The following is a 23861-nucleotide window of genomic DNA, read 5'->3' on the forward strand; positions in this document are numbered from 1 at the left end:
TTTACCGTGCATAGAAAAAATCTAATTTGATTAGTGATTAAAACTGTTAGTTAATTTTCATCCTGACAACAAATTGGCTTGTTTTCTTCCTTGTCCGATTAGCTATGAGTTGTGATTTTGTGTAGTTATTGCGTTCAAGATTTTGAGTTTAACATGTTTACTATGATTATTGTTTCAGGATGAAAGATTCATGAAACCCATCAACGCACTAAAAAGAAAGGTAGATACAAAACCAAACTTAGAATGTTAGGATATGCTATTTATGCATATGCAAGATATTATTCATCTGCAGATTTGGCCTTTCATCAACTGGTCATGTTCACTTAATTCCTCGTATACAAGCAATTAATATTGGTGTGTGGAAATCTCATTGTATATAATCTATACGTCCAGAAGCAGGGAAAACTTTTATGTCAATAGCACAAAAGTTTAGTCAATACATAAAATCACTTAAAACGTAGTTCCAAACATAAAAATGAGTCTTTCAGAGTAGGTATAATTGTAGAAAACAAAATGATTGAAGAGCGATCGATTAGAAACTACTCGACTTTACATCTTTATTCTATCTCTGTAATGGCAATTAGGTTCAATTCATTCCTCACTTTTTCCCATTTAGTGATTAGCCCCATAAAGAAAAACCACAGGTGTGACGACATAATAAAGAGACGAGAAGATCATTCTTTTTTTAAAAAAATATATATAGTAGTCTCTATCTTCTGACACAAGACAAGATCTGTATCTTCTAAATGTGAGGGGCTCACACTTGACAGTTAATGTATGTTAAAGGGATAAAAAGAAGATGGCCCAAGAGGACTAACTCTCTCAATTGACTGAACGGTTTTACTTATAGAGAAATGAGAGAAGTTTCATGTCTTAAAAATAATATAATACAAAGCGTCACTTGAGGTTTCACTTGAATGATCAGTTCTATGTGAATCCCTTTCTGAATACATATATTCCAAGAGATTTGATGCTCGTTCTTTTCTTCACATGACACTTCAATTTGAAACTAGCCCATGAGAAGATTCATATCCACATTCTAACAAACTTGTGTATGTGATTTCACTATCATAGATACTACATTTGGTTCTTAATATAAGACTCAATTGACTAATTTGAAGAGATTAAGAAAATTACTAAATTATTTTAAACTATTTATATTTATCGTTTTTCTCCCAACTAATTTCCCTCACTTATAAATTGTTATATAATCTAATGATACCCATAAGTATTTTAGAGAGATCATATAACATATACTATAATTATATAATTTAGTAACTTTCTTAATTTCTCTAAATTAGTCAATTGGGTGTTATATTAAAGGCTTGAAATAGTATGATGGATTTCAAGAAAATATCCAAGCTACATTTTGCTGCATATTTTATGACACTAACGATGTTCTACGCTCTCGGTCACCTTTGCTACATTGTTTGGCTTTCATGCCCAGGGAATCCAACTCATGGAAGAAAATCGAACATTGAAGCAGGTGATCAAAGATTTATATTCTTTTCTTATTATAAAATATTTCCTTTCTTCTCAAATGTTGAGAATTGAAAATCTCATAACACAAACACACACTTACAGAGACTTGCACGCGAACGAGGCCAGTCTTCTGACTCCATCGTCATTTGCAGTTCATCTGACAATCCTCCTCAAGGCGCTGATAGTTTTGATGCATCTCTCAGGCTGGGGTAATTAACTAGATTATCTAGCTACTGATACATGTTTATATATTAGACAACTTTTGTTTAATGTAATTTGAACTATCTGCATTTGATGTTTGGTGGTTTGGATTGAATATGGACTCTGCTGTCTTTTAGCATTTGCAGGAAGATTTCAATTCTTTAAAATAATTCCGATCGATTTTCGAGTGGGATACTTCCTAACAAGCATACAGTCCATTAATTCTATGAAATTAGGGGGAAAAAAGGATACAGCATTATGTTTTCTACCTTGGTTGGGACTGATTTTTATGTGGCCATTAGTTCATTCTTCATATCACTAATATGAGTTTGGCCTTCCGTGTATTGCAGGTTGTCTTTATTCAAATAGAAACATATAAATGTTTATTCATCAGAGAGTTGTATATTACTGGTGGCTGATTCCTTCACTTTAGATGCCAACGCCAGAGGCAGGAAGCTGTTCAAACGCTGAGGTGAGAGGGAGAGAGTGTTTGAACTTTGAATTGGGACCCTTAGATTAGGAGGAATAGGGATGTCATGTTAAAATGACAATATAGTACTCTAAGGTCTCTTAAGACCTCCTATTAATCTTAACATTTTTTGTGACCTTGGTGAATAAATTCTACTCCTTAGGACGTGTGTGTAATTTTCCCTTCCTAATTTGCTTCGTATATATTATGTCATCAGGTAAAGGGATAAATTTACTTATTATAATATTGAAGAAGAGCACCAAGTACCATAATAGAATGGCAGGACCAAAAATACCCATGATGATTCAAAAAGGGGCCTAAAATGTCATTACTATGAATGTTGACTTTTTAGAAAGAATACTTTGACTCAAAATAGTGACATGGAGGTAGATGTGGCAAAATAATATTTAAGTTAGACAAAAAAATAAAAAGTATCTCCATGATTGTCATCTCCCCACCATCAAAGCAACAGTATATCATCATCACTACTGTTCGCCATTTAGTTTAACTCCAAGTGCATGAGTCGCTAGTAGTATAAAAAATATCGTTCCCTTAGAGGTTAAGGCCAGACAAGTTAAAAATCACAATTGTGTCTATGATTAGGTTAAGTGAAATTAATGTGTAAATGAAGTTGTCTCAGAAAGGTACTTTGAAAATAAAGCTTAAAATCGAAGCTAAAAACTTAACTTTGAGATAAATAAGAATCTAGGATTATTTCTCACTATTGTATTTCATAAAACTTGATTAAAAACTTCTCATTAGTGTTTTAATGATAAGTTAAGTCAGTCTAAGGTTCACAAATGTTAGTTAAGCTCTCTCAAGTCAAAACCAAATTTTGTAATCTTAATAAACCTTCACAATCTCTTGCTTTTGTTGACAACATTACACTTTGAAAATCAAAATCTTTTTTTGACCAATGCTAGATTAATAGATATATCTCTATTCTATCAACAAACCATCCATTTAATAGAATAAACTTTCAATATAATAGGTTTTTACCCAAGATCAAAGATCAATTTAACTTTCTCAAATTTCAACCAATTAAACAAATCACTTCAAGTGGTGGCCAATTACAAGAAAGCACTAAACTCAAGGTAAAAACAAAATAACATTTCATTAATACCAAAGAAAGAGTTAAAATAAGTTTTAATCCATACATAGAATGACTACTCAAGCTACATATGTTCAGTAAAGAGCCACAAATACAAGGGTATTTCCCAACCATTACAAAGACAAATGAGAAGAGAAGAAGAAAACCAAGGAAAATGAGAAAAGAAGCTCCAAATCTCTTTCAAACTTCAAGCTCAAAGCTCCTAAGCTTTAAAACCTCTAAATCCTAGCAAAGAACTCCTCTAAACATGTGTCCTTACCACCTCAGCGATGATCGCCATGTGTCACTGTCACCTCATCTCTGCCTACCACATGTCACCACCACATAATTCCTCTTCAAAGTGACTTCTCCATGGCTTGAACCCAAGACCTCATCTGTGGGCGCATACAGCTTTACCAGTTGAGCTGCAACGAACCTATTGACTTACTATGCAAAATTAAATATATATAATATTCTTTTACACAAACAATATTATATACATATATATTATTAAAAACTAAAAATAAACTATATGATAATTTTTATCATAGCTATTTTAATGACAAAATATTTTTTAAATATTTTTTTACTATTTATATTATAATTTTTTATTTTAAAAAATATTTTTAATATAATTTTAATTTCCAATGAAACTAATTTTGAATTTTAAATCATAAATAATTTTTTCTTAAATATTTCTTAAATTTATTTTTAATTAACATTGATAAGATATCCAATTTAATTATATATATATATATATTACATTATATTATATTATCTATATATGTTTTATATATTTGATGAAAACCATTTATAGTTAGCAAAAAGATCTAGTTATTCAAAAAATAACTACTATAATAAAATCTAATAAATTATTATATTAAAAAATTAAATGATTTGAATAGATTATAATAAACAATATTCTCCTCCTTGTATATGTATATATCCTATGTAATTTATTTTCTTAAAATTCTTTATTTATATCATTTGTTTTTGCATAGAAGACCAAAACCAATCTATATTATCCATATTAATTATATCACAATTAAATTTTATTGTTTAATGATTGAAATTCAAAATTCACTTCAATATTAGTTTGTGTTCATATAAACTCATTTTTTAGTTTTGAATTTCTATTATATATTATATCTTTCAATATATTTTACATATGATAAAATTATTTCTTTCTTGTATCAGTTTGTATAAGAAAATTATTAATATTCTTATTATTTTTAATTATTATTAATAATCAAGAGGAATTGATTTTAATGAAATATAAACAAGTTTTCTAAGAAATTGTCTTCCTATTCTCAATATGTACCTAATGATGACATGAATGATGATGATACCTTCATTAACACCAACTCTACAAATATATCAATTTATTTTACAATTAAAAATATATTTAAATCATTATATTCTTAATCATGTTATTATATAAATTGTTGTAAGGTTATAATCTAAAATAATGAAATTTAAAATTAGTGACGGAATTGTGACGGAATTAGTGACGGAAACTTCTATGACAAACGATTTAGTGATGGAATTAGCAATGAAAATTTTTGATGAAAAAAATTTCATCGCTAAATATTTATTGACGGATTAGCGACGGACAGAAATTTTGTCACTAATCCATTGCTAAATTTAGTGACGAAATTTTTATTGGTAATCTGTTAGAAATTAGCGACGAAATAATTTTTAGAACATTAGGGGCTACTAAAAAAATACTGTAACATGCTAAATGAATATATAAAAAATTAGTTTTTGATACTACATATCATAAAAAATACTTTAGAATACTAAATATAATTTAACACAATTTATTTTTAGTAATTTTATATTATATAAAATAAATATGTAAAGAGAATTTTGTCTCAAAATATAATACTACTCGAGTTTTTATTATAAGTTATTTATAAGTTATTCTCACATACCAAAAACTACATTTATGGATAAAATTTTTCAAACACACCCTCATTAAAATTTTCTATTTCTCTTTATCTAGAAATCATTCTTATCTGGTTTTTTTTTTTTTAGTGAATTAGTGATCCCAAACTCGTGGCACTAAACGGCGAATGCGTGTGCCCATGTATAAAGCTGCAATTAATGCAATCAATTTACCCACCGCAAGAATTTCTTCTTTTTTCCTTTCTTTTTTTTTTTAAATTTAGGGAAGCCTGTCTCCTCCTTAATAATTTCCTGATCACCAAGACTCTATCTTTCATCCTTTCTTCAGTCATCACATTTCAGAATATTCTTGCAGGTAACAACACTTCGCTCTCCTTCTCAAGAAGAAACCTCCCCTTCTCTCTGTATTTCTTACTTAGATCTGCACTTATCCTTCCTAATCTATGCTATCCAAGCCTCAAACTCTTTTTATCTTGTTGTTCCACCTACGCCCAATCCAAGTTCTCTTCATTTTATGCTTGTCTTTTTCGTTTAACACGCAGATAATATTCTTCTGCGTAATTAATTTTTGTCTGAGACTGGATTAAATCTTTAGATTTCCCTATTCTTTCTCTTTGATTTAACTTGGTTTTAGTTTGAAGGAGAGATTGGTTGAAATGACGAGAAGGAAGATAGCAATAAAGAAGATCGAGAACGTAGCTGCGAGGCAGGTGGCTTTCTCAAAGAGAAGGAAAGGTCTATTCAAGAAGGCTATGGAGCTGTCAACTCTCTGTGATGCTGAGATTGCTCTCTTAGTATTTTCAGCTTCGGGCAAACTCTTTGATTATGCTAGTACAAGGTATCTTTTCTCTCTCTATATAATGTATACGTGTGTACTATCACTAGGAATCAGAATAATCTGAATTTTAATCACGTCTGGGATTTTCGTTTTTGTTTAGAGGAAAATAAATCCTGATCTTTATTTGTTGATAAAGAAGCTGTGATAGCCTATGCTTTTATTCGTCTCATTTGTGCTCTCTTCTAAATTTGTCTATATAATCTCCTTCAGTTTTGATAGAGTGAGATTTCACATGAAATGGCTCTAAAAAGCACAATCACTCAACCTAGAATCCAGATTATTAGCATACCAAGTTTGACCCATGATTCATTTGTCTATTCTTTTTTAAGTGTCAGCATTTATGTATCTCATCTGTTTGATCATCAATTACCATGTTCATGTTTCGGCGAAAATTACCTTCTGTTGTGCCAGTACAAGGTATCTTCTCTCTCTCTCTCTCTCTAATTGAAATGATTTAGGTTCAAGTTGCTTCCACACAGTACTTCTCTTCCTGTAAGAAGAAAACTTGTACTAGACGTTCTGACCAAAAAGTTGTGATATAATCCTTTTGTGTGCTTTTATATATGTGTGTATCTGAGAATTAATCATGTGGGTATAATTGAAAATAATGAGTAATCTCATCATAACTGTGTTTTGCTTATACCTTTAACTTTTTACACAATGTCTTGAGGTTGCTGCTAAAATAGTTTGAACACTGAAATCTTGATAGTCTTGGAAGAGACTATGGAATTTGTTCAACGTTGATGTGAATAATATGTACAATAATCAACGTTTTAAAACTTAAAACAGTACAAAATAGTGGTTTGAAAATAACGAAAACGACACATATATGGAGGAATATTAGATTCCATGAAGCTGCTTCAGTTCCAGAGGCTTTTGTTAATGTCAAGATGCTATTTTTCCTCTGGAAAAAAAATATGATCCTTTCCATAACGATCAATATAGTTATATCAATTATTTAAAATCTACAAGAAACTACGCTATTCACAAGTCAAGAATAATGTATTCGTGTTTGATTTCTTTTGGAAACAGGGGGGAAAAAAAAAAAAAAAGGCCCACAATACGCTGTTCAAGCGGTACTGCATGTCCTATATAGGCTGTATATGAGATGGTTTTTATCTTATTATTTTAATTCTATTTTTATTCAAAATCACTTTCAATGGTGTTGGAAAATTGTATGTATTTTTTTTGCTTTCAAAAATCTATGTTGCTTTCAAAATCAAAAATATCAAAAGAAGATTTAAATCTTCTAGTTTAATTTAAATGGTCTAGAGAAGTACAAATACGGCATACTTTTAAGAGGCAGGGATGTTTTCTTTTTTGGGCAATAGAGAACATCCCAAATTAACTTTTAGTTCATAATTGTTTTTTTCTTTGTATTTTTTATTGATTAATTAGGTGGATTAAAAACAGTTTAAAGAGGATTATGAGAACATGCTACTAGAACAGTCGGGTCACTTTTGCTTTGAAGATACTAAAAGTTTTGTAAGGCTATCAGCTTATCACAGATTGCTCTTGACGTTTTCCTTATTGTCTTCATATTTTGATATCTATTAATGGCAATATTTAAATGTTATAATTTTGAATGAGTCTATCTAGAGTTAAGATTAGGTTAATTAAAAAACATGCTATTATATTACACATTATTGTCACATATATATCTGTAAAAAAACACCCATCTGTAATGTTTGGCCATGGAAGCCACTAAGAATAAATTCATTGGTATATATATACATGACTGATTGGATACATAAGCAAATTTAATGCTGTATTTAAATTCACTTATTTTAACTATGACTTCCATTGTGCCCCTCCCCACAGCAAAAGTATGACATCCATTAAAATTTAAATTCCATAAATAATTTTAATTCATCAAATGATAATTTATGCTATATAATTCGGTTAGAAATAGTTTTAAAGTACGACTTCCATTTTAATTTTCAATATTTTTGTTGTTTTAAGCACGAGGCAAGTAATTGAAAGGAGAAGCCTATACTCAGATGTGAACCTTGTGAAGTCATACCAGCCACCTCAAGAGCTACAGGTATAATTTTTCTTCTGCTCTCTACCCCTTCATCTATTGCTGTTTTGATTCATCTTTCTTTTTCCCATCTCTGTCTGTGTGTCTGTATATAAAAAAATCTTACAAAAATATTTTTGGTTATAAGACATTTTGATAGTTTCAATGAGCATTAAATATTTCTTCCCATATATGCCCATATTTTATAAGGATAGTGAGAGAGATAAAAATTAGTATGATATTGGAATTTAGTGTGATTAATAAGGATAATATTAGAAATCTCTTAAATTTTATGACAAATTTAATGCTTTTAACTATTTTTATTAGGACTTGGAAATTAGTTAGAAACGTCTTATAATATGGATCAGGGGGAGTACAATATACTTCCCTCACCCTAAATATTCGAGTTAGATAAGTAATTTACATATATTAAGAAATTAAATTAGTTATTTGTTAAAAAATGTGTGTTGGTTATCCTGAAATATCCCCCTAGTCATTGCATTGGAAACTACACTCATTGATGAAAACTCCTTTATGTGTAATTAGGATTGCCTCTACTAGAAGGATATTAATGTCTATAAAAATAGAGATAATTTTGAAAAATTATAAATTTGGAATAAAAAATGAGGTCTACTTCAATTAGAACCAAAAAAAACCTCTTAACTAATATTTAGGAAGTATATTATATTACTGCAATAATTATTCAACAGTTACTTCTTTTTTATTCAAGGGTATGATGCGCCATATACATACCTAATATGAAAATGCTTGGAGGAATATACCAAAACTTTTGTCATTGAATGTGGAAGCATATGGAATTGGACAGGTTGAAGGTGAATAAGCAAAGGAAATTTGTCTTTTCCTTTTATGACAGTAATACAAAAATTGAAATATTTTATGATTTTTTTATTCCGTTAAATTACAGTTATCAACTGTCAATTAAACAATCAACTGTCAATTAAACAATGCTTATTTGAGAAAGAGGAAAAGTAACAAAAAAAATACCGGTTGAATTTCAAAATGACAGCTAAGTGATTTTGATTGATTTTGACTTGCTAAAGTCATTACAAGAGTAGTCCAAACCACTACAAGAATAGTAACCATGGCCTATTTGTCTTTTTGAAATTCAACATGTTTTTTGTCCTTGTTGTTTTCCCTTTGAAATAACTGTCTCATATGCAGAGGCTAATTTGACAGTTATTCATCTTGTTTGGTTCATAATATTCGATTTGTCCCTTTTACAATGACAAAACTATATATTATATTTCAAATATTCATTGCGGCATAAAAAATAGGAAGTGAATGAAATAAAAATTAGATAAGGTCAAGATCTCCCTATTCTTTTATCATTAGAAAGGTCAATTAAAGTCTCTTTATACTGCCACCTTTTTGTTCTTTGTTTTTTGGCTACCATGAGGCTACTTTTTTTTTTGGGGGGCTATCATAAGGCTACCTTAATCCATGGTTCCACCAAAGAATGTTAGTAATGATCTATAATTCTTTCCCCCTTTTGTGAACATAATTTTAAATCGCGGATCAAAAAGCAACTATATCCTCATAATAAAATGCATAATTTAAACATTTTCTCTTGTATTGTGTTTCAACTTTGCCTCATGCTACAGGGATCGACGTAACCTAAATAAATTCTAGTTTTAATGCTCTACATGTCCTTTAGTTATAGGAAATGATTTTTCCTGTTTGATGCTCATTTGACCCTTCACCTGTGTAAGATACAAATTAAAGAATGCTCACAATGACCGATTTAAGACACTAACTAACCTTATCCGCATTCCTTTTATAATTGATAATGAGCAGTCTCATAATCCTCATATCCTATATATCCAAATGGTACAGATATAGGAAAATCATTCATAGTCCTCTCAAATCTCTGTTCATAAATCATTTTATATATTTATAACTATAATTTATCGAATATGCCAAATATGACTTAGGTTGACCATTATAACTCCAATAAGAGAAACCTGATAAATCTAACCCAATTACGGGATGCTTTTCATCCCTTAATTATTCCAAACGTAACTGAATCATAATTGAATTAGATCCTCTTTATTCTTCTCAAAACTCATTGACAACTTGCCTGTCATTGTATGTTCCACTAACTTCGCCAAGTATGGGTTGACAAGATGGGATGATATTTTGGGGAAAATCCCAATAGGAAGGGAATACACATATATAATAACATAAAATGAATCACTATATAAAAGATGACATACATATTAATTAGATGATATCACAAACACCTAGAATCATTACTAGAGAACCACTGCACTCTCCCCCTTACCTATCCTGCTTTTTATGCCATAAAGACATCTCTTAGCCACAAGGCTTTCTTACTATACAGACTCTGCCTTCAAGTTTCTTTATCACAAGGGTATAATTCTTTGCCAAAGAGGCAATATTTAACTATTCAAGGCTCTAACTTTGAGTACAGATACACTTATCACATAAAATTACATGAAATAAACTAGGCACGCAAACAAGACAGACATATAAGAAGGGTAGGATTGCTATCTTGTGCAGAATTGACAATATCAAGGATTTTGTTGTGATTCCCATATTGGGGAGTCTTGCAAGTGTAGCGTGGTTTATAAGTTTAATGAGCTCTTTCTTCTAATATACTAGTTTTTTGGGATTGAGCTCTCCTTTGGGCTTGTACTCATAAGAAATTTCCTTACTATGTGTTTTACAATAACAAGTGTTCCAAATGAAGATTATATCAATAATCTTATAAGCCTACACAAAAAATTGTCTAGTTTCATGTCTTTTTTCCTACCTAACATCTTAGTAAAAGGATTAATATTTTAAAATATTTTTTATGAAGGGGTAAATATATCAAAATACATCTTTTGTAGAAAGATATGGTTTAATCTCTTGTAAATCTCTTACTTTCCCTTATTATACATTCTAATGTTGAGGGGACTGTTTTGTACCATAGTTTTGAAGTTATATATTTCTGCCACAACTTCTCCTTCACTATACATAATTAGGATAAAACCTCAAAACTATATATTTCTTTACAAGTTGGTCCCTACAAATTTTCATGTGAGTTCCTTTTAAATTATAGGATGTCACATTAACCTCGTCTTCTAACTCATCATTTAAAAAGCAGAATTTGAATCAAATTAATAACAGGTAACTGCAACTAAGAAACCAAAAATGAAACAACTCTCACAATTTCAAATTGAGCAGTTGGAGAAGTCTCCTCAAAATTCATACCTTGTTGTTAGTATCCCTTGAAAACAAATCGAGCTTTATACTCTTAAATGCTTCCATTAGTAAGGGCCGGGCCAAAAAAGCTATTTTTTAACATTTTCAAATAAAAAATATATAAGCCATAATGGTAATGTTCTTGTTCCAAAACCACATACCCTATAATGGTAATCCCTTTTAGTTAATATGAAGTTTTAGTGGCTATTAATGTCTCTTGATTCGCATATACTCCTCTCTTAATGTTTTAAACATGCCATTCCCTGCATAATTACTCCAGAGGCAATAAAATCCAAAGTTACTCTTTAATGATTTTATGGGGTCCATTAGTTTTATGTTTATCCTAATGGCAAATTAGAACACATCTAATCCCACTTTCCCAATCTATATTCATAATCAAGATTCCTAATTCATAATTAATATTGGCCAAGCAGCAACTAAACAAATACATGCGTGTTTGAACAAACAAAATTAACATTAAGCACAAATAATTGATTCAAACATGCTCTGATCCAGTTCATAATAACTTCTCTATGTTAACAAAACATTAGTCATGTTAAATGAAAGAACAAGAGGAGTAGAGTAGAGTAGAGCACAAGAGGAAGGAAGGAGTACCTAGGAGAAAGAAGTCAAGGACACTGTATTGTCAGCAGAGGAATGGGGAAGGATAAAACCACAAACAATTTACCCCGCATAGAACAACCAAGCTAAGTGAGACTTTGAGAGTTGAAGGAAGATTGAAGAGTTGAAGCTTGACAATGAGATCAGAAGGCAGTTGGTGTGAGGATGGAAGGACTGAAGCTCTCTTGGTCTCTAGTAGTTGAATAATTTAAAAACATATATTTAAGGGATGGCCTTTTAATTATTTGACCCAAATGGGCCCAACGTTTAGCCCATTTACTCATTTTGGGACCTAATTGTTAAGCCTGCTGGTCATCAATTTAAAAGGGTTTAAATGTGTTGGGCTCTAACAGCTCTACCCCTCGGGACCTTATAACATTTTGGCCTTCATGAACATCTGACTCCCACGCATGTTGAGTTTTATGGATGCTTGAATCTCCTCCGTCGTAGCACTTTGCCACTCAAATTTTTCTATTGCTTCTAAAGAAGTTGGGTGTTGGCGTTTGAAACATACACAGAAAAACTACAAAATGCATAAATTTGCTTTTAGTAAACATTTGAATTTTTTAGCGGTATTTCACTAGAGGATCTTCAGGCTGAAGAACTGTTGATCTGTGGTACTTCTTTCACTAGGTGAGGAAAATGAGAAAGAATATGGACTTGACAATGGAGGTTGGCGTGGCTTGCCTATTGTCAAACTCAGTCTATAGGGATTCAAATAAGAATGGCTCCCTTGTTAATATTCCATTCCCAACTAGCCTCTTCATTGGATACAATATTCCTGCTAACTATTACTTGTAAGATTATACAGATGACACGCTTTGGTTTGACTACTCTAGCCAATTTAAAATTTAGTTTTTTCCCCCCAATTTTTCGTCAATTCAAGAATGAAATTTAACCTAAACAGATGCTAGCTAGACAACTAAGAATTGTAAGTGGCTTGCCTGAGGCTTCTTGCTTTTCCGAGCTTCATATGGGTTTGATTCAAAAAAGCATTTTTTGGAGAGATGATATGCAATGTTATTCACTATGTTATTAGAGTTTATTGATACTGTTTTCTGTTCACTATAACGTTGCCTCTTCTTTTTTTTCATTTGTTTCTGTACTATTTAGCGATAGTAAACTGTTATGATGCGTTTGTTCTTTCTATCTGTTCTTCGATTCCATGGTATGGGTAAAACGCAGCTTGCAATATTTAGAACAGATAGAAACTAATTCTATATGGGTCGAAGTATTTGAGCAGGAGATCAGTGTTCTAAAGAAAAAGGTTAGCGTTATGTTTGTTTATCAAAAGAATCCTATGCATTATATTCAGCCTTTTCCTCAGCGTTATAATGAGAAAGTATTGATCAGAATTAATTCCTTCTAACTTAACCTTTTATTTTAGTAATTAATGCTGCCTTTGGAATTCTGAAGTTAGTAAAGACAAGGGTAGAATGAAGAAAATAGTAATTATTTTTATCTTCAAATTTTATAATGACAGATAAATATAAACAAGAATTTTCTTAAAAAGTGACCGTCAAAAAGGAATGGAGCGAGTAATTTCCGTGAGCCTTTAAATAAGCCCATAGTTAATAGAGATTACAAAAAACCACAAACGACATGCCTCAAATTAAAGACACGTAAATTCAACATACATAAACTCGTACAGAACTAAAGCAGATTTTTTTTTTTTTGAATTTTAAACACACAACTTTATCAAAAAGTCTATACTTACCAATGTCAACAACTTAAAAACACAAAATGAACTTAGCACATCTGATTAAGTTTAACCATAACTTTGAGTTTATATTTACAGCATTTAATGTCTTGTGGTAATATAATATGCAATGTAGTAATGTCTAAGGCACTTCCTCCATCCCATATTTTAGTTATAGTAACATCTTACATTAATAAAATAGTTGTTAATCTTTGTAGCACGTTGTGAGTCTTCATTCATGTCTCATATTTGTTTTAATAATGCGTTTTAATTTTGACGTCAATAAGGAAGACGGACTCAAGGAAGAAAACCAGAGGCTAAAGAAGGTTGTCAGATTCTTGTCACTAATTCTCTTGGCAATTAATTTCTCATTAATGTGTCTTCATAGTGATAATATAATGTCTCACTTTCCATGTTTTTAAACTTAATGCCAATCCAGTTCACCAAATCCATGGAAGAAAACCAGAGATTAGATCAGGTAATGAACAGGTTTCAGATTCTTATGGTCTTTGTTTTTGTCAGTACTGATCTGGGAATTGTATCGAACTGGGAAATGAAATAATGTGTTGATAGGCCCAGTGGCTTGAGGATGAACAATATCAGCCATCAGACACGTCTCCCGCAACAAGGCAAGTTGCTATAAACGCCACTGATGAGAGAGCTGTGTTTTATCTCCGGTTACTGTAGGTTAGTTATTTTGCTCCCTCAAAAGTATTTGGTCCTAAATATGGAAGTTAGTTAAGAGCATTGTTTAGGTTTCAACTGTAAGTCCTAAATCCATTTTATTTACAAATTTATAATTCTTTTTCAAACATTCATGTTGGTTACAATACTAAAGGGCTTTTAAAAAAAAAAAAATCCATGAAGGTAATTTTCAATTCAAATGAATGAATGTGGTGTTTTAGGTAAACTACCACATTTATTACAGATAACAAACCCCATTAATCATTCTCAATAACTGTAAATTAATTATCTGGCACTTATATTTAAGATGAGATTTATTAGATTTTGCTTTGAATGGGCCTAGTGCTCTAAATAAGCTTCACTTTTTACAACTTGTTAGTACTGCAACTTCCTACACTTGCGTGTCTGTGTACATTTGATATGATATGTTGACCCCATTAATGTAGTTGTCCATGACGATGAAGTTTTTAATGGTAAGTCCCTGTGGCTTACATGAATGATTTGCAATCCATGTGGGTGAGTTTAATTAGTCTAAAACTCTGGCAATTAAGGTTATCAAGTTTCATTAATCGTTATTTTATTTACTGAATCGCAGGTTACTCTTTCCCTGAATGAAATTAAAGCTTCTGAAGGAAGAAGCGCAGTAGATCTTTTTTTTTGGAAGTTTTGTGAAAACCGTTCTTGACTGAAAAGCACAGTGCTAGATTTTAAATTTATGAATAGTGGTTGTACAATAATGCAAGTGTGTAGCTGTGTGTAGTTGTTTCAACTTAGCTGTTCCTGGGCTGCAGTGAAGTTTTTTATTATTATTCATGAAGAAAATAAAAATAGTAGTAATCCATCCGATCAACTAATGTTCATTATTACTGTATAATTTTACTGCTCTTGGCAATATATAATACGGGGAATTGTTATGAGGTTTTAAATAAGGAATATAATTATTAAAAAGTCCCAGTAATAACAAAGCTGCAAAGACAAGTTTTAAGGATTTACTAGTAATTTTCTTTTAAGACTTTATTGTAATTCTCCCTATATAATAGACAAGTGTTCAATCCCACTTGAAAAGTAAAAACATATATGAAGAACAATTATTTTCACATTATATCACCATTAATCGAACACATATATTAGCTTTATATACAATGCCTTTATATACTATAATTATAAATAGCATGTATATGATATTACTAAAATTTAGTGCTAGTTTTATATATAATAATTAATTAAAAATCATGTATTATAATTCACTTTTTTGGCAAAAATATATATTATAATTCATGTTTAGGTTCTCTTGTTTAAATTTATTCAACATAGTAAACATATCATTAGCCAGTTTTAGTGCCTTCCTTTTTTTGTTTGGTTTATACAATTCAAACACCACACACACACACCCCACTATATCAACACTCAACTCAAACTCAAAACTTTATCTAAAGGTGACATTATTACCACTAAGGCAGTTAGTCCATTGTTTTGAGTCATTCCTTAAAGCCACTAATTATTAAATATTAGGATGCATATCTAGCCCGTATTCTTTATAAATAGTAAAATTGGCCAAAATATTTAATCAAGTGATTGTGAGTTTAGATGTCAACCCTGACATGTAGTAACATAATTGGAAACGGTCTATCATTTGCCTTTTGTACTCAGAGTAAATTAAAGAACACTCCAATGAAGCATCAATACTTCAAATTGTTTGATGTATTGGTATTGTATTATACCAGATAATCATACACCACAATACTTTATACTATTTTTAGTCCTTAATATAAAAGTTAATTGGAAATTTAATTTAATCTTAAATATAAGACATAAATCCACCTCATTTCACATATTTGTCCTTTTTTTCTTCAAAGTAATCCTTATACTGATTGCATGTGTTAAAGAATTTATATTAAATGATACTACCTCCGATTCTAATTATAAAAGTTAGTTGACTAATTTGAAAAAATTAAGAAAATAAGTTAAGTTAGTTATTTGTAATAAATAGATGTTGTCTTTCCTAAGATATCCTTGCTAGTCAAGTGTATTGGCTAGAACTACCATTATTAGAAGGACTATCTTGGAAAAAATGCATAAATATGAGAGACAAAGTGATGAGTCTTATAATTAGGACCAAAATAAAAGTCAAATGAAATCTTATATTAAGGACCGAGGTAGTAGTTTCAATACACATGATTGATAATGATATTGTAGGAAAGACAACACTATTTATTATAAATAATTAATTTTCTTAATATTCAACAGTTATAGGATCAAGGGAGCAGATACATACTATCGAAATTGAAATACTTTTTTAAGAAAAAATTTAAAATTTTTTATACATGTCGGATACTCCTAGAATCTTAGTGGATACTTCAAGACATTTTTATACAGAAATTAAATTCTGCTAAAGATTATGATGTTTTTTTTTTTGCCTGAGCTAAAGATTATGATGTTAAAGCTTTTCATTTTATATAGGAGGGAAAAGAATAAGCGGAAATTCATGGAATTAGCTGGCAAAAAGGGGGATGCACGGAATTACTTTGATGGCGCTAGAAAATTTTAGAATACTATTATGTTTGCTTGCGTATGACGTCAAGCAAGGGAAGATGGTTTTAAAATAACTTATAAGCACAATTCATATAACAAAATTTCTCTCGTATATTTATCTTGTATTTCATAAATCACGATTAAAAAGTTATTTATAAACTATTTCAAAAGGCTCCAAAAAAAGATTGATATTACCTCCATTTTTTTAATGGAAGAACTAGATAACTAACTTACATATTAAGAAAATTAGTCAGTTTATTATTTATAATAAATGCACCTTGATTTTTTAAACTATCATTTTTAATTATATACTCCTCCTGTTCTAAATATAAGATCTATTTTGTAGTGAAAATTATACTACGAAATAGGTTACCTTAAGAAATAGATCTTATATTTACGACTAAAGGAATATATTTGAATTGATTTTTGATAGGAACTCCTTAAGAATATTTTGGGGGGAAAATTATAAATTTAAGAAACAAAATAAATTAAGATTTTATATTTAGGATCAAATTTAAACTCCCAACTTGTTCTTATATTAAATTATGTATTTTTTGGTATTCAGTAGTAACAAAGGACTATATTCTAGTCTACATTGGTTTGAATTCCAACTATATTTTTTTTTTGCTTTATAAATTTTTTCATGAATATATAAACGCATCCTAGAAGTATCGTATCTTATACTCTTTAAGAAATGAAAATGTCGACCTGTTGAATATACATACATCCATACATATGTTTATATGTACATCATTGTATATGCATCTGATTCATATATGGCATTTGTGTATCAGAAGTAAATATGCACCTTGATTGTGTCTCTCCAAAATAGGAAGAAAAATTAGTTTAATGTTACTCATATGGATTTTGATGATAATATAAGAGGAATTCTTGGGTACACCACCTCATCTATGCTCTAGCCAATCAGAATATAACAAGTCACCACATTTTAATTTATTAGGTGGCTGCTAGGTCATCTCTAATTGTTAAGATTTTAATTAAAATATAATTATAAGTTAAACTCGGGGCTTTCAACTTGCATCAGAAAATTCCCATAGAAGAACCCTAATCTCTGCATTCAATGATGATTGCCCTCTTCCTGGTGACTTGAGACAAAGCTTGAGCTCTTCCTGGTGGGTAAGTTAATATGTGCCTTCCTTTTTCTCTTATTTTTGATCGAACAAGAGGCCATTTATCCTTATCTTCCCCTTCCCGGTGGCTGTCTTATAAATTAGAGACGAAGTTTGAGCTCTAAAGGCTGAAGGTCTCTCTTGAAGATCCTCTTTTGATTGTGTTTTACTTCGATTTGTTACTGGTAAGCTGTGATTTATTGTTACAAATAAGTAATGAAATCATTTTTGAAGCCCAGAACCCTAACTTAAAATCAATTTTCGGAGCTTTTAAGAACACTTTTACGGTCCCTGTGTCTTTAATTCAAAAGTCTAAACCTTGCAATCACCAGAGCCTCTGTTAATAAAAATCATTTCACTGTGATTCTTGAGGCTTCACTGAGATGAGATGTTTGTTATTTGACTTAATTGATAGTGAATTGAGGTACAATAAGACAAATCCTACCTATCATCAACGCATTTGATTCAGTTTATTTATTATTTTTCCAAGTATTTGTATTTTGCCGGTCCAAAATGCTGTTGAATATTTTTAGATTATTGGGGCCTTGAACCAATATCATTGTTTATATCTTCTACAAGGCATCTTCATGGATGGTGAGTTTAACTATATTTGTAATTTCAGCTACCTTGTTTTGTTTATGTTAAATCATTTTACTTATGTTTGTAATAATTTCTATCCAACCTGCACGCATAGATTGTTTTTGATCTCGTACTTCAAGCACATAAATTCCTCTTGCTTTTGAAAATACGAGGTGGGTTGTTCCAAAATATTATATGATGTGGTTGTCATGGTTGTCAAGACTGGTGATAATTTTTTTCGGAAATTTTGTGATGTTTATTTTGTTTCTGACTCTTTGCAGAATTTGTAGGCCTAAATTCCATTTGAGTGAGTTGTCTATGAAGATCATAAAGAAACTTACCTAGCTAGTGTCTGTATGGCTTTCTGGCTTGACAGCCTTTGCTTTTTCATTGTAATTAACAATCAGTGTTAAACCTTCTTTTGGTCACCTCATCAAAATGTGGCATTGGCATTATGGTTTCGTGTAGGTATGAAACTTCAAGGGAGGAGATTATATGCATCATGGCAAGCTGGGTAGGTGAGAGGAGGACGTGGCCTTGCTGAAATCTTTCATTACAGGAGGCATAATGGCTAACAATGTGATTTTGACGTGGAAAGCTTTTGAGAATTGAAGGGGATAATGACTTTAGTTTGACTTCGATGAGCTTGGTGCTGACTAGTTAGTTCGTTGGTATAGGTTGCCGCTATTTAGTACATGTAACTTGCTGTCCAAAAATGTTTCATGCATGTATGTCATGTTTCAATTAAATTGGTGCAGTAACATGACAGTTGATTGTTTCAATGGAATGCCTTTGTTTTGGTGTTCAGATAGTTGATTCTTCTTCCAAATAGTTATGCCAAAATGCATAACAAAGAGTTCCAAAAGTGAAGGGAATAACTGCGCAGAAATTCATCTCGTGTCAAATCGGGAGAGCAAAGCAACATTTCAATTAATTGAATTAACTTTGTCATGTTACAAAAGACATATGATCAACCATACAATGATCTTGAAGGACTAGAACCGTGCAATACAGCATTTGCAAAGCAAACCAACCAAATGTGCAGAATCACGTTCATCCCTACTAAAACAGTGAAAACACTAAAATCAATCCTTCACTCCTACAGCAGCTGAGGAGAAGCCTTGAACCATTTCGGTCATTTTTCTCTGTCCATCTCGTCCCATAATCTTGCCCCCAAAGTTTCAATCTAATCCAAAAATTGCTGCATCATACCTCCTGCATTTAAAGCAACAATATCATTTGCAGTGCACAAACAATTAAAAAAAAATGATCAGCAGCATTGACACAGAACATGATGAGGCATTTTCCAAATCATTTTTATAAAGCTTTTTTCCCATATGTTCAAGAATGTGCCATTTGCTGAATTTCACCGAAAGGTCGTAATTTGAGGAATGACCAAACTGAATATCAAAGACTAGAGGTTGGTTATCCATCATCAACATTTGATTGAATACTAGATCTGTAAAATTATAAAATAATCAAGAAGTTTTAGGTAGAAACAACATAACTTAATAAACTAGTAAATTAAAACAAATATAAACAAATTGAAATCGAAGAAAATAATGGAACAGAATACTGTGGCCTTCCATTGCTAATGAGTTAGAACGCACCATCACTTTTGGTCCAAAAAAAAAAAAGCACCATCGTCGATTCCTCATTCAACTTCACCAGACACTAATGGTCCTAATCTTGTGGCCTTCAATCCTTCAACGACAATATCCTGCGGATAATTTAGGAAGGGATTGGCGTGAGGTTGGATTGGAAAAAGAATAGAGGAGAGGAAGAGAAGGGAACCTTTGGGCTGACGTAGTTGCCGGCAAAGGCGAGGCCGACAACCAATTCCCTAAGTAATCGACGGCGAGTGCGTTGAGCGGCAGAGCTCCATGGACGAAGAAGAGTGTTGGCTACAGCGGCGGAGTTTCACGGACGAAGAAAAGCGTTGGCTGCAGTGTAGAGGTTAGGGTTCTTCGATGGAAATTTTGAAATTTCTTGACGGAAGTTGAAATCGCCGAGTCTTTCCCTGTAATTATTACTACCTCCGTTTTTTAATAAAATTTTTATTTTAATCCTAAATATAATATCCTAATCTATTTTATCTCTCGTATTTATATATATTTTTTAAAATAGTTCTTTTAATAATAATAGTTCTAATCAATACACTTAATTAGTAAGAATATTTTAGAAAAGACAATATCTATTTATTATAAATAACTAACTTAATTTATTTTTTTAATATTTTTAAATTAATCAATTAGTTTTTATAATTAAGATTGGAGGTAGTATTTTAATTGAAACTTATTTACTTATAATGTCGTGAGTTGATATATTCTGATTGCTTATCACAAGTGAGATGGTGCAGCATGTGCATGCAAGAATTTATTGATAATATAATATTGTAAATATTTATTTAGCAATGGTGGTGAATTATTATTTGGAAGAGCGCAGATGTACTCGTCATTGACATTGATGTACTCTCGTACTGGTAGCTTTGCTGCTTTTGGTGGAGATAATCTATCATAAATATATAATCACGTCATTCTCGCTCCCTAGCACTCTTTTTGAAAAAAAAAAAGAAAAATTTTTTTTTGATGTAATTATTTCTCTTTTCCTTGAAGAACTCGTCCGAAAACCTTTTTTCTTTAATCAAGATTTACTATCTTACTAAAGTCCTTCTCATCAGTTGGACCCCAAAAAAAAAAAAATCCTTCTCATTAGAACATTAAAATTTTATTGCATAAAAATGAATGGGAAAACCATATTGAAGGTACCCATACTTTCTCTCAATTTTTAATTTGGTACCTATGTGTTTTTCCCTTTAATTAAACATTTTTTATTTTTTAGCAATATTAGCTCTTATAACTTTGTTCTATTGATATTTTTAATCTCTACATAAGGATTAATGATGTTAATAGAGGAAAAATAAAGATTTAGTTAAGAACAAAAACATAGGTACCAAATTGAAAATTGAAAAAAGTATAAGTACCTCCAATATGATTTTCCCAAAATGAATTGCGTACTCCCTCCCTCCCAACACACATGTTATTCATAATCAACATAACAATATCATGTTATTATATTTTGGGAAAATCACACACAGGTCTCATAGAAGACAATTAATTCTGAAAAAATCCCTCAAAATTTCCAAATGCTTCCTAAGTCCCAAGGGACTTCAGAGCAAAAAATTAAAATTGTGAAATTACCTACTTGCCCTCACTGATGGAAAAGGTTGTGATTAGTTGCTGTGTAGGTTGTGACTGTATGCTGTGTATGTTGTCATTCGATTGAGTGTGGGTTGTGATTGGCTGCTGTGCATGTTGTGAATGGCTTAATGTAGGTTGTGATTGGCTGCTGTGTAGGTTGTGATTGTAGCTGTGCATGTTGTTATTCGGTGAAGGCAAGTAGGTAATTCCACAAGTTAAATTTTTTGCTCTAAGGTCCCTGGGGACTTAGGAAGCTTTGGGGATTTTTAGGAACCTTTTCAAAATTAATTGTCTTCTATGGGACCTGCATGTAATTTTTCCTTATATTTTCTATTTCAGTATGCTCAAATAGATGATACTCCTCCGGTTCTTAATATATGACCTAATTGTTGAGTTAATTTTAGTCTTAAATATAAGACCTATTTCTCATATTTATAAATTTTTTCTAAATTATCCTTGTGAATTTTCCTCAACCATAATCAAGTAGAAGAGAGAGAGAGGATATTAAGGAAGATGATTATGATGTTTTAAGAAAAACATGTCATATTCCTTATAATTAACTAACTTACCTAACTTCCTTAATCTAATCAAATTAATTAAATAAATCTTATATTAAGGATCAGCGGAGTACTACCAAAATAAGATTTACCAAAAGGTAAGTAACTAGATTCCTCCGATCCTAAATATAAACCTCATTTTATAGTGTAAATTATACTATAAAATGGTTCTTATATTTTGAACTAAAGAAAATAATAAATTAAAATTTATTTAATAAATACTATTTCTGATTTTTTTTGGAAAATATTTCTAACTATTTTTAATGAATTAGATTAGGGGGACATTTTTTTGGTAGAAGAAAATTCATGATATTAACTCTTAACTAGTAACTATAAATATAAATGTGATGAGTAAAGGACTCTCTCTCTCTCTCACCTTAAAAAGATCTGACATGGGGACCAGACACAGTTATTTCAACTCATGAACGTTCAAATGAAGATCACATCAGGCTTATAGATTAAGCCATACGCTACAAAAAATTAGACGGAAAAGAAAAGAAAAAGGTCAAAATATTATAGTGTGAAAAAGTTTCAAATAAATATATCACAATACGAGGATCCTATACAGGTGCTGAAAGTGACATTAGCAAGTCCATGTTTACTCTGTTACCCTGAAAAAGACAATAATAGTGGGGTGACAACTAACATCTATCACCTAATTAATTAATTATAACAAATATGATTTGATTTTCTTAAAATACTCATACGTAATATTAAATTATATGTTAATGTATAAGTTAAATAAATTGATTTAAAAAATTGATAAATATTTTTTTGATTGTTTTTCTGATTTTTACATTTTTATATTTTTTTTAATCCTTTATCTTATGAATCTTCATATTTTGTTATTTTCATACCTCATTTATTCATTTTATCTAAATGTGGGAGAGTGGGATGGGAGAGAAAGGGGAAAAAAATAAAAAGTAAGAGACAGGACAGGAAAAAAAGAGGAAGGAATGGGAAAGTCATTCACCAAGTGAATGATTTTAGCTTTTCAACTTAACAAAAAAAGTTAATATTAAGTTAAAATCTAAGAACAACTTCTTCACAAATTTAGAATCGTTTTTTTTGTATGAACGATTTCAAGTATAACATTTTAATAAATACTTTTTATTTTATAAGATTTGGGTAATTTTTTTTTACTATTTGCAATATATAGGTAAATTTGCCTTACTTAAGTCCTATTAATGATGGGACTTTATTAAAAACAAGTTTTAAAACATTCTGACGTATTATTAGAGTCTTCTAAGTCTAAAATGAAATTAAAATAGAAAGCAAAATGATGATGTTAGCTAATAACAAATAACAAAATTAAGAAGAAATTAAATCTAACCATTCAAATTCATATTTAAATAGTCCAAATATGATGCCTTAAATGAAATAGTTCTTGTATATATTGAGAATTGGAGGAAGTATTAAATTTTTTATGCGATCCTTGACTAATAACTACCATTCTCTTTAGTATTTATACATTTTTAAAAAAATGCATTTGAATGAGAGATAAAGATAAAAATAATTACCATGATAATTTTGTAATAATTTCTCATGAATAAATTGGAAAATTTGCCTTCTGATGATATTCTTCTAATACTACACCATCTTCATGTCTCGGATCTCTGTTTA

At 30.6% G+C, this 23861-nt stretch overlaps 1 protein-coding gene across 1 annotated transcript in view; it reads left to right on the top strand.

Moving 5' to 3' along the window:
• Positions 1-14243, top strand: part of LOC114736661 (MADS-box protein JOINTLESS-like) — a 35266-nt gene extending 21023 nt beyond the window's left edge. Inside the window, exons 7-9 of the mRNA XM_028924535.1 lie at positions 8856-8860; positions 14001-14034; positions 14130-14243. Coding sequence (XP_028780368.1) covers positions 8856-8860; positions 14001-14034; positions 14130-14243 — 153 coding nt within the window. The remainder of the gene's footprint in view (positions 1-8855; positions 8861-14000; positions 14035-14129) is intronic.
• The last annotated feature ends 9618 nt before the right edge of the window (positions 14244-23861 follow it).

This window comes from Neltuma alba, unplaced genomic scaffold (assembly GCF_004799145.2).
Source record: "Neltuma alba isolate B1F8T4 unplaced genomic scaffold, ASM479914v2 tig00013354_pilon, whole genome shotgun sequence".
Classification (NCBI taxonomy): Eukaryota; Viridiplantae; Streptophyta; class Magnoliopsida; order Fabales; family Fabaceae; genus Neltuma; species Neltuma alba.